Consider the following 14186-nt stretch of genomic DNA (forward strand, 5'->3'; position numbering starts at 1 on the left):
GTCATTTTAATATCTTAAGAAAGTGTCTTCCAAGACGTCTACTCATTGGGTTTTAAGAGGGCTTCAACCATTAACATCAATTTTAAAAGTTCTAGAACTCGTTCGGAAGTATTTTTAAAATTATTAATAACGTTTCTGGTAAAAATACTTTTTATACCAATATTTAGAAAAAATACAAATTAATCTTGAAAATACAAAATGCTTCGTGCAAGAAGCAAAAGCAAAGCAACTTGAGATGCAGAGGTAGATAATAGTAGTCACAAGGAAAGTCCGTCGTCCGGGATTTGGAGTGCTCGATGCATTGTTTGGTGTTTTAGTTGAGGTTGGAATGCTTGAGGAAGCGAGTGTTTCTTGAGGATGAAGAATTTGAGGTTACCAAAGCCAGGGAAGGACGATTTTGTCAAGTTTTTCGAGGATATGCTTGGGTCTGGGATTAATCCATCAGTTTTCATGTACAATATAATGATTGGTTATATGTGCAAAGAAGGCGATTTGGATGCTGCTAGTTGCTTGTTTGCACAAATAAAACGGATGGGCCTTGCACCTGATGTTGTGACATAATTATCTCATTGATGGATATGCGAACTGAAGCTGATAAGTGAGCTGTAACAATGGATCTTGAGCCTTCCAATTGACCGTGACCAAGTGTTCCAGCATCCACAATGAAGCATCATCAAGAACTTATGAAATGTTATTACAAGAGGGTAAGATTTGGGAGAACTATCCTGAAACGAATCCTTGATATCCTTGAATTGAGATTCCTCCTCGTCAAAATCAGCCATATCAATCAAACTTTTCTCGGTTGAATCGCTTCCACCACATGCAAAACTGTAGACATACAGAAGTTCAGTAACTTAAGGTGGTTGATGTGACGCTTGAATTTAAAGAACAACAAAGTAATATAAGTAAGGAACAACAAAGTAGCTGAAGAACTCTGCTCAACAGTGCTATTTTTACTTCCAAGGCATCCTTGATCTGCCAACTGAAAACATTGTTCTTTTTGAAATAATTTCATGGTTAAAACTCTGGTTTTCCCTGTGTTCCCAAACGTCCAAGTATAAAGGTACTTCTCTGATAAAGGCTAATCTCCATTTCCTGGTCAGTAACTTCAAATGGAAGATCCAACTCTCTACCTGCTCGGTCAGACAAGAAGTGATTCACAACACCAGATGACAAAGAGTAAAACTTCATGAGCAACAAACTCTCACTGACCTGTGAATTCTCAACGTATCTTCTACCATCAGAAGCGTCACCAACTAAGTCACTCTCAGCGTCAGTGTTGCTCGGATCCTTAAACCGGGGGGAATATCCAAATCGGGTGGCCAGCTTTAAGGAACTTCCAAATCACTATTCAAATGACAAAAAAGCACAAAAATTACTTGAGAATTTCAAAATCAGGAAAAGTTTGTATCTTTATATGACTACAGAAAGAAAGCATTCGCTGCTGCTATAAATTCACGCATGCTTAGAAAAAGAAAAAGCCTAGAATGCCAAACAACATACCCCTCAGGACATGTCTCATTGCAAAGATTGATGAAACCATCTGTATAAAACGATTTGTCAATATGGGGATATCCTCCAGAGGCAATATGTCCCAAATCTTTAATACTTGAATGTATTTCGGGCTGGTTTGGTATTGCTGTGCTTTGAAAAAAAGCTGCTGTGAGAATAAGCGGCTGTGCTGTGAAAATAAGCGGCTGTGAAATAAATCAGCAGAGTGTTTGGTAAACTTTTTTGTAAAAGTGCTTTTGGAAAAAAAAAGTCTAATAGTGTGTCTTTTCATTAAAGAAGCACTGCAGCTCCGTGTGCTTTGAAAAAAAGCCAGTTTTCCAAAGCTACAAATAGCAGCTTCAGCTTTTTCCTTTGATTTCAGCTTATTCTCACAGCAGCTTCCAAAATAAGCCCTTTTTTTTCAGTTTACCAAACACCTAAAACCCTCACAGCTTTTTTTCATGGGTGCTTTTTTTTTAAGCACCTCACTTCCAAACTAGGTCTTCATCTCCTTCACAATGTCAATTGAGCAGACAACATATAGACCTTCAACTTCATACTGCCTCAAGATTGCTGACGAGCCTCCACTAATAGTCTGTACATTTTGCTTCCTTGGTCTCCAGCCACCAGAAAGCTTAAGTAGAAGATTAAGCACCGACTTCAGAAAATTATCCCCGAAAAGTACCCAAAGATAATAGGTTGGGGGAACAGAAAATTATACCAACAAAAGCTTTTGAATTGACTTGCACTGATACTTCAAATTATGACATCCGAAACGATTTTGCTACACTTGGAGCTATGGTCTTTTGGATTTCTCAAGACATTAAGTTAGAGGACTATGGATATCAAGAGTTTCAACACTTGTTTTCATTTAAGACTTACGATATAGAATTCCTGCAGATCTTACTATTTTCCCTCGCTCTCTTATTTTCTAAAATGAGAAACCGTTACTGCCAGTGCACTTATTATAAGTTCACTGGCAGCGGTCCAATTGACGATGATGGGAGGCATTCTGCATCTATATCTCTTATGCAAAACTTTTTGATTGCCCAAGGGGTTAGTCCAACTCACAATTGAAAAATCGGTCTACAACTACCTATTGGACAAGCTAAATATAATGATTGGACCAGCATGGTAATCAAATTTTGCAACTTCAAGGAAGACAGCGCCTGGGATTTCCTAAGATTTAGTCGAATTTTGATGGTCCACACCCGCGACAAGGTATTTTACATGTCTTGTTTGTTGTTGAACTTTAAAATTTTGTTTAATATTTTTCCTTTTTTAGTTGTCTTTGATTGACATTGAACTTGACGTAGCCTTGAGTCAGGCTTACCCTGGGTTCTTACATGTCATTTTCGAAGTAGTTTTCCAAGTCAAACAATACCCAGTGGAGTTTACGTCAACGTGGAGTTTCAAGTAAGTTATTAGATTCATGTCATATTCTTATTATTATTTTACATAACTTAGGGAATAGAGTAAAATAAAGGTGGGTTTACTGTTTCTATTGTTACAGGGACTTCGCTATCTCAATGGACAGTAATGAATTCGAATTAGCTCCGAGCTGCCCTCCATTTCGGATGGTGAGACGAGTAAAGACTCTCAAGTAAGAGGATGAAACATTTGGCGAAAGCTTTGAGGACTTGAACGTGTAATCAGTGTGGTTTAGTTCCAAAATCTTATGCATAAGATTTTCCGGAGCCTATTACAATGCATATGATTTTGGAACTAAACCACACTGATTACACGTTCAAGTCCTTAGAGCTTTCGCCAAATGTTTGATCCTCTCCTTGAGAGTCTTCACTCGTCTCACCATCCGAAATGGAGGGCAGCTCGGAGCTAATTCGAATTCATTACTGTCCATTGAGATAACGAAGTCTCTGTAACAATAGACACAGTACATCACTTTTACTTTACTCTATTCCCCAAGTTATATAAAATAATAATAAATAACTAATAATAAGAATATGAGATGAATCTAATAACTTAGTCGAAACTCTACGTTGACATAAACTCCACTAATATTGTTTGACTTGGAAAACTAATTCGAAAAGGACATGTAAGAACCCATAGTAAGCCCGACTCAAGGCAACGTCAAGTTCAACGTCAGTTAAAGATAACTAAAAAAACAAAAGGAAAAATATTAAACAAAATTTAAAAGTTTAAAGTTCAACAACAAACAAGACATGTAAAATACCTCGTCCCGGGTGTGGACCATCAAAATTCGACTAAATCTTAGGAAATCCCAGGCACTGTCTTCCTTGAAGTTGCAAAATTTGATTACCATGCTGGTCCAATCATTATATTTAGCTTGTCCAATAGGTAGTTGTAGACCAATTTTTCAATTGTGAGTTGGACTAGCCCCTTGGGCAATCAACACATTGTTCAAAAAGTTTTGCATAAGAGATATAGATGGAGAATGCCTCACATCATCGTCAATTAGACCGCTACCAATGAACTTAGAATAAGTCCACTAACAGTAACGGTTTCTTATTTTAGAAAATAAGAGAGTAGGGAATATAGTAAGATTTGCAAGAATTATATATCGTAAGTCTTAAATGAAAACAGGTGTTGAAACTCTTGATATTCATGTAACGGTCAATTGGGAAGAAACTCTTATTTTATGTATATCTTTTATGAAAAAATATTTGAGAGATATGTGTACCACGCGAAGTTAGTTCCACCAATAATTGGAAAGACAGTTTCAAAAGGCAATTGGGTTAATAATTAAATTTAGCATATTCAAGGTGGCCATGAGAGTTTCTATGATTCAATAGAATAATGATTATCCATATTCGTGACCAGTTATGTTTTATGTGCGTTTGAAGTTTTATGTGCGTTTGAAGTTTTAATAACCATAATTTAAAAACTTAAAACGCACATAAAACATGTAAGCATATCTAGTCACGAGTATGGACGACTATTATTCTACCAAATCATAGAAAATCACATGGGTTGATTGCCTTAAATTTGCTAAAATTAATTACTAATGAGTACATTCGTTGTATTTAGGTTCTCTAATCACCTTTTTCAAACCATCATCTTTCCAATTATGGGTGTAACTAACCCACAAGGTACACATTCCTCAAATATTTCTGCATAAAGAATACACATGCAAAATGGTTACCGTCGTCATTTATTGGTTCACCTTCGATGAACTTAGAATAAGTCCACTAACGGCATCTATTTCTAATCTTTGAAAATGAAAGGCCAGGTCTAAAAAGTAAAACCCTCCCGACGAGGAGTTAGTTTGCTCCGGCATGATCACAGACGATTTGTCTCATGTAGACACAAATTGTCTCATGTAGAAGAGAAGGCAAAATTTGCTATCTGAATATTTCGAATGATTTCATCTTATACAACCCTGACCATGAAACATTTGAACTACCATGCCATGATACTTCAAAATTTAACATTGATGATGATTTTGATGGACTTAAAACTATAGTTAATTGGATTTCATATCTTGAAGGCATTCATTTAGAGGATATTCATGAGTTTAGTAATCTCTTTTCCTTAACAACTTACAATGATACAGACTTCCTGTGGGTTTTGAGGTTTGCCCCAGTCCTTTCATTTTCTAAAACGAGGAACCGCTTCTCACAATGGAGTTTTTCAAAGTTCACTGGTACTGGTCCGATAGACAATGATGGGAAGCACTCTGCTTCTGAATCTTTTGTGAAAATGATTTTAAACAACCAAACCACAATTGGAAGGTTGCTTTACCTCTTTGGTTATCAAATTCAAGAATTTCAAGGACGACAAAGGTAAAGCAACTTTCCAATTGTGGTTTGGTTGTTTAAAATCATTTTCACAAAAGATTCAGAAGCAGAGTGCTTTCCATCATTGTCTATCGGACCGCTAACAGTGAACTTTGAAAAACTCTATCGTGAGAAGCGGTTCCTCATTTTAGAAAATGAAAGGATTTGGCAAACATCAAAACCCATAGGAAGATTGTATCATTGTAAGTCTTTATTACTGAACTCATGAAAATCCTCTAAATGAATGCCTTCAAGATATGAAATCCAATCAAACATAGTTTTAAGTCCATCAAAATCATCTTCAATGTTAAATTTTGAAGTATCATGGCATGACAGTTCAAATGCTTCATGTTCAGGGTTGTATAAGATGAAATCAATCAAAATATTCAGATAGCAAACTTTGTCTTCTCTTCTACATGAGACAATTTGTGTCAACATGCCCCTATAAAAATAAAAAAAATAATTCACAATTTACACAAAATTACACATAACAAACCAACCATGAAACAGTGAAAATGATTACCTAAGTATGGATTTAATAAGATACTTTCCATTGTGGTTAAACCTCATGTCCAACACGCAAGGAGTTTTGAGTAAAACAGCATCCGTTGGAGTTTACGAAGACGTTGAGTTTTGAGTAAGTAAATTAATGTCATATTCTTATTATTAATTATTTATTAGAATTTTATATTGGAAAACAGAATAAAATAAAAGTGGGTGTACTGTTTTTATTGTTACAGGACTATGCTCTCTAAATGGATAGTGATGAATTTGAATTAGCTCCGACCTGCCCTCCATTTCAACTGATGACAATGAAGACTCCTAAGGAAGAGGATCAACCTTTTGGCGAAATCTATGAGGGACCACGACACAAGAAGAACATATACAAAGGAATTTTGATGCATATTTTGTGACTTTATCACAGACAATTGCTTTAGTATAAATGTTGTGGACTATTTGGTTACTAAGAAATTAGAATTAGAATTTCTTTTTTTATGTTTGTTATTATCGGCTTGGCTTGTTGGATGTTTTATGCCTTTGTTTTTTCTGTGTTATGTTTCACAATTGTTGACACTTCTCCACCTACAATTCAGGAGCTAAACGTTGAGAGCAAAATATATTCCCCAAGCAGTACCATATTCAGTAAATTTGTTATTATGGCATCATATAATTAAATCTTAGATTCAAAATTTTCTAACTATGGTACTCCCTTGAACAAAAATATTTGATAAGTATGAACTTATCAGGTCCAAAATCTTCAACCTGTTAATATGGCATCATATGCAGGAGAGGAACTCCTATAATATCTGTTTGTTATTTGCCAGAGTACAATTTTCCAGATTGAACATATTAAAACACACAAGTAAAAGTAAAACTGAAAACTGGGTTCATGAGAATAAAACAAAACTTAATACCATCAAAGATTTAACCGTAAGAAACCCCCAGCATTCCCAATGATTAGAAAAATCGAATTTGATAACATTGTACCTTTTTTTTATTTTTTATTTAACGGTAAAAGGGAATTCATTTCACAACAAACCAAAACATAGAAGTTACAAGCCAATTGCAATCATATGAGAAATTGGTATCTCTATAACAATGTAATATTTGAACTCCAATTATCGAAATCCAACTAACAAATACACTAATATCTGTACACAAATAAAATAACCCAATAATTTAGCAAGAATGAAAAGGAAGTAATATGAACAGAGAGAGATGTATAAAGACCCAACCCCTGGCATGAAACTAAATCCCACGCCTACTCAAAAGACACAAAGCAGAAAATTACTCAATTTCAAAATCCAAATGAGAAAATAAAACCTCACCGTTTCTCTCGCTCACCTCGTCATCTCACATATCTTCTCTTCATATTCTGATAAAAGACCTCTCTTCAAGTCTGGTCTCAAATGGTTAGTCCATCTCAGCCTGCAACTTTTCCACACCTTTAATAATCCTGCAATTCAAACCAACCCACCACATCTATAATCAGTGAACTGTTGACATTAAAACATATGAAATTACAACCCATTTGATAGAAAGATTTTGTTGTTTTAACAGAAACACCGAAAAATGAACATTTCACAGCGAATAACTAATTTTTCATTATTTAAAAATTAGTCATCAAATTTCATAAATAAATAAATCCAAAAGAATGCAAAAAATTGGAACCTTTGGGCTTGGAGAGCGAGACACTGGACTCGGTGGGTGTTGGCGTTGAGGAGGAGATCTGAGTTAGTGACTGAGTCGTCAGTGATCCATACTCCTCACCCTCCCTCCCTCTCTCTGTCGCTCTATCTCCTCACCCTCTCTCCCTCTATCTCTATCTCTATCTCTATCTCTGTCTCTATCTGTATCTCATCAAAGCGGCATAGCTTATATAAAAAGCCAAAATATAAAATGAAGTAAGTACTGGTCATTTCTGATTGACTATGATAAAGAAATCTAGTTAACCATTTGAGTTTTGAACAAATATGATAAAGAGATCATATTTAATATATATTAGTAATTAAGAAAATTTAGAGCAATGAATGGGTATATATTAACTGTTTTGCAGCGATGCAATATGGTTTTAGATGCTTGGGGAATCTGTTATATTTTTTGTTGGAGCCTTTGGAGTAAAAGTTGTGTCTCATATTTCCTTTGCAGCAACATCACCTGTATAAATATAAAATAGAGGAAAATGAAAAGTGTTAGTAAACATTGAGTGGTGTGGTACTTCGAAGTGTTAGTAAACATTGAGTAGTGTGGAACTTTGAACCACGGAAAACATATGAATTTGATACAAATGTTTGTGAGATGAATGAACTTGAGATGAAGATATACATGTTATATTTTGGGACCCGTAAGTGTTTCCGAAATTGCTTGGGGTTGCTTTGGTTTTCAGAGAAATCATCGGGGCATTGTCGGAAACCGAGTCAGAAGCTGATGCCCTTTTCTATGGAGGCTTTCCAGTGGGAGTTGTGGCATCACACAGATGTAAAACAGAGGAAAAATAAAGGCATTAGTGAACATTGGCTAATGTGGAGATCAAAATTAAACGCATTAGATAAATGCATAATACATTGTTAGAGGAGAATGTTTCAGTGATTGAACTTGAGGAAAATTAATGCAATTTAAACTACAATGATTTCACTTACAAATTTTCAAAATCATTAGGCACTCTCTTCAGAGGACCAAACGATAGATATTGACGTTTCTAATCCAGGAAAAAAGAAACGAACATAAACAAACAGCGCAAACTCGTCAACCAATATGATAGGCCGATTGCACGATACAGAAGAAACTGAATGGAGATTTTATTGTTCAAAGTCCAAATTCTATAAAACAAATCCTAATTAACAACCAACTAATAATGGATCATTGAAATTAAAAGAACAACATAAGGACGGGAGAGAGAGTAATGCAAGATTAAATAATTGTATTAGATATAACTCTACCATCCAAACATTTATCACTACAATTTACAATAAATCAAACTCCCAATATAGCTATCAAAGTATAAAAAATAAAAATAAAAACGTTAGCAACACCTGATGAATCCACTGGAAAGCATGGTAGAGGAGAGAGAAGAATTGATCGTTTCACCATCTGGCAGTAACCCATTTCACAAAACAAATTACTTTCACAAACCCGCTTTGCAGCAAAAATAAAGAAAAAACAAACACTTAGTATGTCTTATGACTTTAATTCCAATTGCCTCTTCAAGCTCCCTAGCTTTTGAACCATCATGCTTATATTCATAAAGCCCTAACCATGAAACCAAAATTACTACCTTGACAAATAAACATAACCAACAACAAAAACAACTAAAATTTTCAAATGGGCACTGCCAAAAATTACCAGCCGAGTTACTGAAGACAGTGATATCAGGTCTGAAAACTAATTTCCACTATTCCAACGAAGATCCAACAGGGTCCCAAAGCGTCAAGGAATAAGGTGCAATGATAGTATTATCCTTGTCGAACACCCTATCTATGTAATTCAGGCCAATCAATGTACCTAATATGCACATCTATTGCCTTTGATTTTATCCTTTTTGAATCTGAAAAGGAGTATGCAGTAAACTGAATTCTTTTAAGAATTGTATCCTTTTCAATAATTTCAACATAAATCCCCAAAATCACAAAAATGAAATTTCAACAGAAAACCCATTTAGAAAGGAAATTTACACATCTACACACATAATATTTAAACCACAAAAATACCCACCCCAAATCAGCTGAAGAACTCAGCGGTAAACGCTACCTTTTCAGGGCCAAAACTCTAAATTGCGTACCTTGAGTAGAGAGAGCTTCAGAAAACGACGCCGTTGGAGAACCAGGCCTTGATGCGGCTGCGGCACATGTGGCGGTTCAATTTCGCCTGATTCACAATACAAAAAGGGTGTAAATACACCAATGAAACAACTTTTATCAGTAAGATTAAGACTAAAATTGCTGTATTTTAACATATCACGTACAACATGAAAATCACACACAATATTTTGTATGATTAACTACAATCAATTACTATTTCTTAATTTTGAATCCAGTAACTCTAGAACTTCAATTAAAACTAAACTCTGAGATCCAAATATCATCAAAATTCATCAAAACCAAAATTTTAAGCAAATTAAACAAAAACCCAAATCTTTATTCAGCAAAATCCCCTAAAAAATTTCCAAAATCGAAAACTTTTAGAAAATTAAAGCAAAACCCACTAACCTTTGTAGCTACATTCCTGAGAAGCACAACTATAATATGCCTGGTGGAGTCATCAGCTTTCACCAGCAACACTCGCATGTTCATCATCGGCAGTAGCTTCTACCACCGCATCGTCCCGACAGAAGAATCGCACTTGCTGCCGTTCTTCTCCGGAGAAAACAGAGAGCCACAATGTTTCAGTGAAGCTGGAGAGTTTGGAAAATCTCTCAATATCTTCTTCTCATCCTGATATTAGCCCTTGGATCTCGTTGGAGTTGACAGAAATCAACGAAGCCCTGTGCGATTTCATCGTTGTGAGCTGTGAGAGAGAATACGATGGTCACATCACGATTTTATCACCTAAAGGTCATGGGATCTGGGGAGGAAGAGAAAGAGAGTGATGAAGAGCATGGGATCTGGGGAGGAAGAGAATGGTAAAGTGACGATCGCACCCTGCCTTTCCACGTCATCGACACGCGGGCATTATGATCAACGGTCAGTAACAGCCTCGTAAATAAAATGAAATTACTGTTTATTTCTACAGTACCATTTTCCATGCTTTCTTTAGACTAAAGTAATAGCCGTCAAAACTTATCATCTGACAAGTTGTTGAGGAGATTTTTTAACATGTCCGGAACACGAGATAACACTACTATGTCATTATGCATTGATAGGGTTCAACCATGTTACGTTTATTAGCTAAATGAAGGCCTTGACACTTCTTAACAAACCCCGCGCGGTTTCTCTTTTGTTTCGTTTGACTAGCCTTCATTAACAGCTAGGGTTTAAGGAACGGAAGCTTACACTTCAATGGCTTGGTGGGAAGGCTCCGACGAAACCCGTCTTCTCATCGCAGCAGGTAAAAACTTCTACCCCAATTTTCAATTTAATCCTTTCTGCGCACAATCCCTAAACCTAAGCGCAAAATCTACAGATACTGCTGAAACCGGAAACGACGCCGGGCAATTGCTTTCGCTTCGCCATCCCAAGTCCGGTATTTCAAAATGCACGCATTTAATTTCTTGAAATGTTGGAAATTAGGGCATTTTTCATATTTTAATTCATTTTTTTGACAGGAAACAAAATGTGCTGCCTTTTTGTAAATGAGGTTCTTCAGGAACTTAATTGGTTCAAGCAATCCTACACTTCTTGGTTTCTGGGTGATTACGTTGCTGAAGGTTGTACCTTTATTGATTTTCCTTTTATTCTATTAATTTCTGATTTTTTTTTTGTGAAATTTAATTGAATTATTCTGATAATTGGCTAATTTCTGTTGCAATTCCATATAGATGGTGGATTGTATACTGCCACTCCAGTTGACCCTGTGTTCATTTTCTTGCCCATTTTCGAAGAAGCTAGAATGAAGGTACGAACTTCCGTGGTGCTTTAATCCCGCACCCTACTTATGAATCTTGTTTGAGTATTTTTGTACATTATGTTTATCCCATTGATCCCAGCGGTTGTTTCATTGATTTAAAAAAATGTAGAAGGGGGATGATCCTGGGAAGTTCAGGCTTTTAGATGATATAATCTTCATCGAAGGCTATCCTGGATATCATAAACTACTGTCCATTGCGGAGAACTGTATGCAATTAGTTTGCGAAATTAAAGGTGGGACACTACCCATGCACTTGTAGTTCAGATTTTAAGTGGAAGCTTGCAAATTGATCAATGAACATGTACTGCTGTATCATGATTGCATCTTACATTGCTTGTGAAAATACGGTTTCAGTTTCTAACAGAACTAATGACCAATCATTTAAGGCGCTATTGTTACCCTGAGTTTCAGTGTGCTTCTTTCGTTGGAGTTTCTAATAGAATGATCTGAATTCTTACAACTTTTAGTGTCAAATATTAGAATGGACTGTGTTATAGTATTCAAGCGGATATGGTTTTTGTTTCCCTCTTTGTGTGCAGAAATTGGATCCTCGAAATTTTTTAGGCTGGATGATTCCAAGGTTCTGGCTTGGTTGTACCACAAGGTCTGTCTACTTCTGATTTCACTCAAATTTCATGTGTGATGATTAATGATTGTTGATGAATTACTCCCCATACTCCCTGTTTTAGTTAGTTTTCAGGTATGGAAACCTTGTTGAAAAACAGTATGATCTATAAAATATGTATTTGACAGACCTCACCTTTCAGTTTAAGAACTGCAGTTGTACGTCGTTCACGCATCAAAGCCATATATGTTAAGGATAAGCATGGATGTTTACTTTTATCCGTTTAGCTTTTTTAAATGGAAGGCACTTCATATTACTTGCTGCGCACATGACATGGATGACCATGAACTAGTTGGTTTACTTATTCCTGCTGGCGTTGTCAAGTTAGTCTTGTTTATTGTGATAATTTAATTTTTCTTTTCCAATCCATGGCCTTTGGGGACAGTAACACCTCTTCCCCCAAATAATATGGTGGAGGGTAAGTTCGGGGGTTCAAGCAAGTGCAAGTGTTTGTAGCGTGTTGAGATTAGTGAAAATATCCATGTATAACAATGGAAGACTATCTATGTTATCCATAGAACGTCGTTCTAAGTTTTTTATCATTTGTGTTCTGTGGTGCCAGGTCTGTCAGCTAAAACAGAGACTATCCACTTTGGACCATAATTATGCTGCACGGGAAGAGAAAGACATATGTACAACTTCAGTGAGAGAACAAGTTTTTTTTGACCTTTTTGTTTCTCCCCACTTGATGGTCAAAGAATGACATGCAGGCAAGACTATTATGGGATGGGCAAAGTGAAACATTTTGTAAACTCACCTCTGTTACTGGTGCAGTGACTGATGCAGTTTCAGTATTAGGGGAATACGTGAAGGATGAGCCCTGGTTGAAGCTTTTGAGTGACCGTTTGAGGTATTTCCTAAAAAATGGTTCTAAGTCGTAAATCTTGTTCTGTAGAAATTTGGGAACAAGCATATTGAACATCTTATTGTCGGTAATTGTGATGATTCTTCTTAAGATGTATTAAGTCTGGGTTTCTGATTGTGTATCCAGGATAGATTTTACAGAAGCAACAAGAAAAACGTCAGATATCGAATTTCTCCCAACTGCCACAGGAAGTGACCTGGGGCCTTTTAATGGTTTACAGGTATGACCGCCACAGTCCCAGACATAGGGCACTTTTCTCTACAAATTGGAAAAAGGAATAAATTCACTTAGTTTCAGGGTTGGAGCCAAGATTCTTTCCTGCGACCCAAACACACACACACACACACAAACTCAAATGTTTAACCTGGAGTGTTTCTAAAGTAAATAGTTAGAGTTGATAAATGCTTTCCATATCTCATGACTGGTAAAAATTTGGATGAATTCTGATCGGTCTTTAATCTTTATACCCCCCATGTTATAACTTGCCAGGAAAAGAGTAAGAGCGAGAATAAGCCTACCCGATCTGGAAGGCAAGCGAAGAAGGCCAAAGTGGAGACGGAATCACATAACATCAGAGATATGTTTACTAGGGCTTCTTCAAGAAGGAAAAAGTGAACCATTTGAAATCGAAACACACTTGTGTAGAGTGTGAATCATGAAGTTCCTTCGTGATTCGGTTTGCCAATTGGAACCGACTTTGATTAGCAAACAATTAAAACATCAGCATTGACTAACATGCTGCTGCCTTGTAATGCGTCGACTCTATCATTGATTCGTGTCACAGTGATTAGTAACTTGTTTCTCAAGTTTGATAATGTTCAATTAGTAACATCTGAGTTTGGCACATCATGATGTATCGTGCACAACTTTGTTTAGTTTGTTGAATATGTACTGCAAATTTCTGTTCGGAGGAAAGCTAAGCACAGTAGCCAACGTGCGGGGATGGGTGACTCTTAGTTGTTGGACGGACGAACGTAGGTCCCACCTTGGTACCAGTGTCCATTAATGGTTGACAGCCCCTCACCATGGAACCTGTGTTCGTTAATGCTTGACAGTCACCCACACGCGACCTTGCTGTGGTGTCTTGCAATACAAGTTGCAATCTCAATTGCGCTCCACCCGTTCGGCCCATGAATTTGTCATGCCGTTGGTAGAGTCGGGCCTTGAAATTCGTCGACCATATCTGATCGTTTGAATGTGACTATGAATAGTGTTTTTTTCTTTCTTTAAATGTTAGGATTTACTCTCTTTTTTTTTTTCTTTTTTTTTTTGCCCAGCCCTTTCTCTGAGGAGTACTCTCTGTGGCTTTTATTCCTTGGAATTTGTATAAATATATTCGAGGCAGGATTTCAGGAATAAAAGTGTAAGGTACACTAGTTTGCCT

The 14186-nt window shown here is 36.4% G+C and overlaps 1 protein-coding gene and 1 long non-coding RNA gene across 22 annotated transcripts; one reads left to right on the plus strand and one right to left on the minus strand.

The window, feature by feature from the left end:
- Nucleotides 1-132: 132 nt before the first annotated feature.
- Nucleotides 133-10545, minus strand: LOC126604286 (uncharacterized). 20 transcript variants are annotated; one of them, XR_007616553.1, is made up of 9 exons: nt 9956-10542; nt 8783-9614; nt 8390-8448; nt 8076-8196; nt 7797-7907; nt 7422-7624; nt 7079-7206; nt 1213-1347; nt 133-828 (listed from the first exon to the last, which is right to left on the minus strand). It is a non-coding gene; the product is annotated as an uncharacterized LOC126604286 (long non-coding RNA). The 20 variants fall into 20 exon arrangements; XR_007616546.1 differs by having other exon boundaries at nt 8390-9614; nt 9956-10543; XR_007616542.1 differs by having other exon boundaries at nt 8076-9220; nt 9529-9614.
- A 37-nt stretch (nt 10546-10582) lies between these two features.
- LOC126604282 (uncharacterized) lies at nt 10583-13646 on the plus strand. Of its 2 annotated transcripts, XM_050271479.1 has the most exons (10): nt 10593-10793; nt 10869-10928; nt 11011-11112; nt 11224-11300; nt 11422-11545; nt 11852-11916; nt 12500-12569; nt 12712-12787; nt 12929-13022; nt 13292-13646. In XM_050271479.1, the coding sequence occupies exons 1-10, from the start codon at nt 10745-10747 to the stop codon at nt 13415-13417; spliced, it is 843 nt and encodes a 280-aa protein (XP_050127436.1). In that variant the 5' UTR covers nt 10593-10744; the 3' UTR covers nt 13418-13646. The 2 variants fall into 2 exon arrangements, 1 of the variants encoding a protein (XP_050127436.1); XR_007616534.1 differs by lacking the exon at nt 13292-13646 and having other exon boundaries at nt 10583-10793; nt 12500-12580; nt 12929-13023.
- Nucleotides 13647-14186: the final 540 nt, after the last annotated feature.

Source organism: Malus sylvestris, chromosome 15 (assembly GCF_916048215.2).
Source record: "Malus sylvestris chromosome 15, drMalSylv7.2, whole genome shotgun sequence".
Lineage (NCBI taxonomy): Eukaryota > Viridiplantae > Streptophyta > Magnoliopsida > Rosales > Rosaceae > Malus > Malus sylvestris.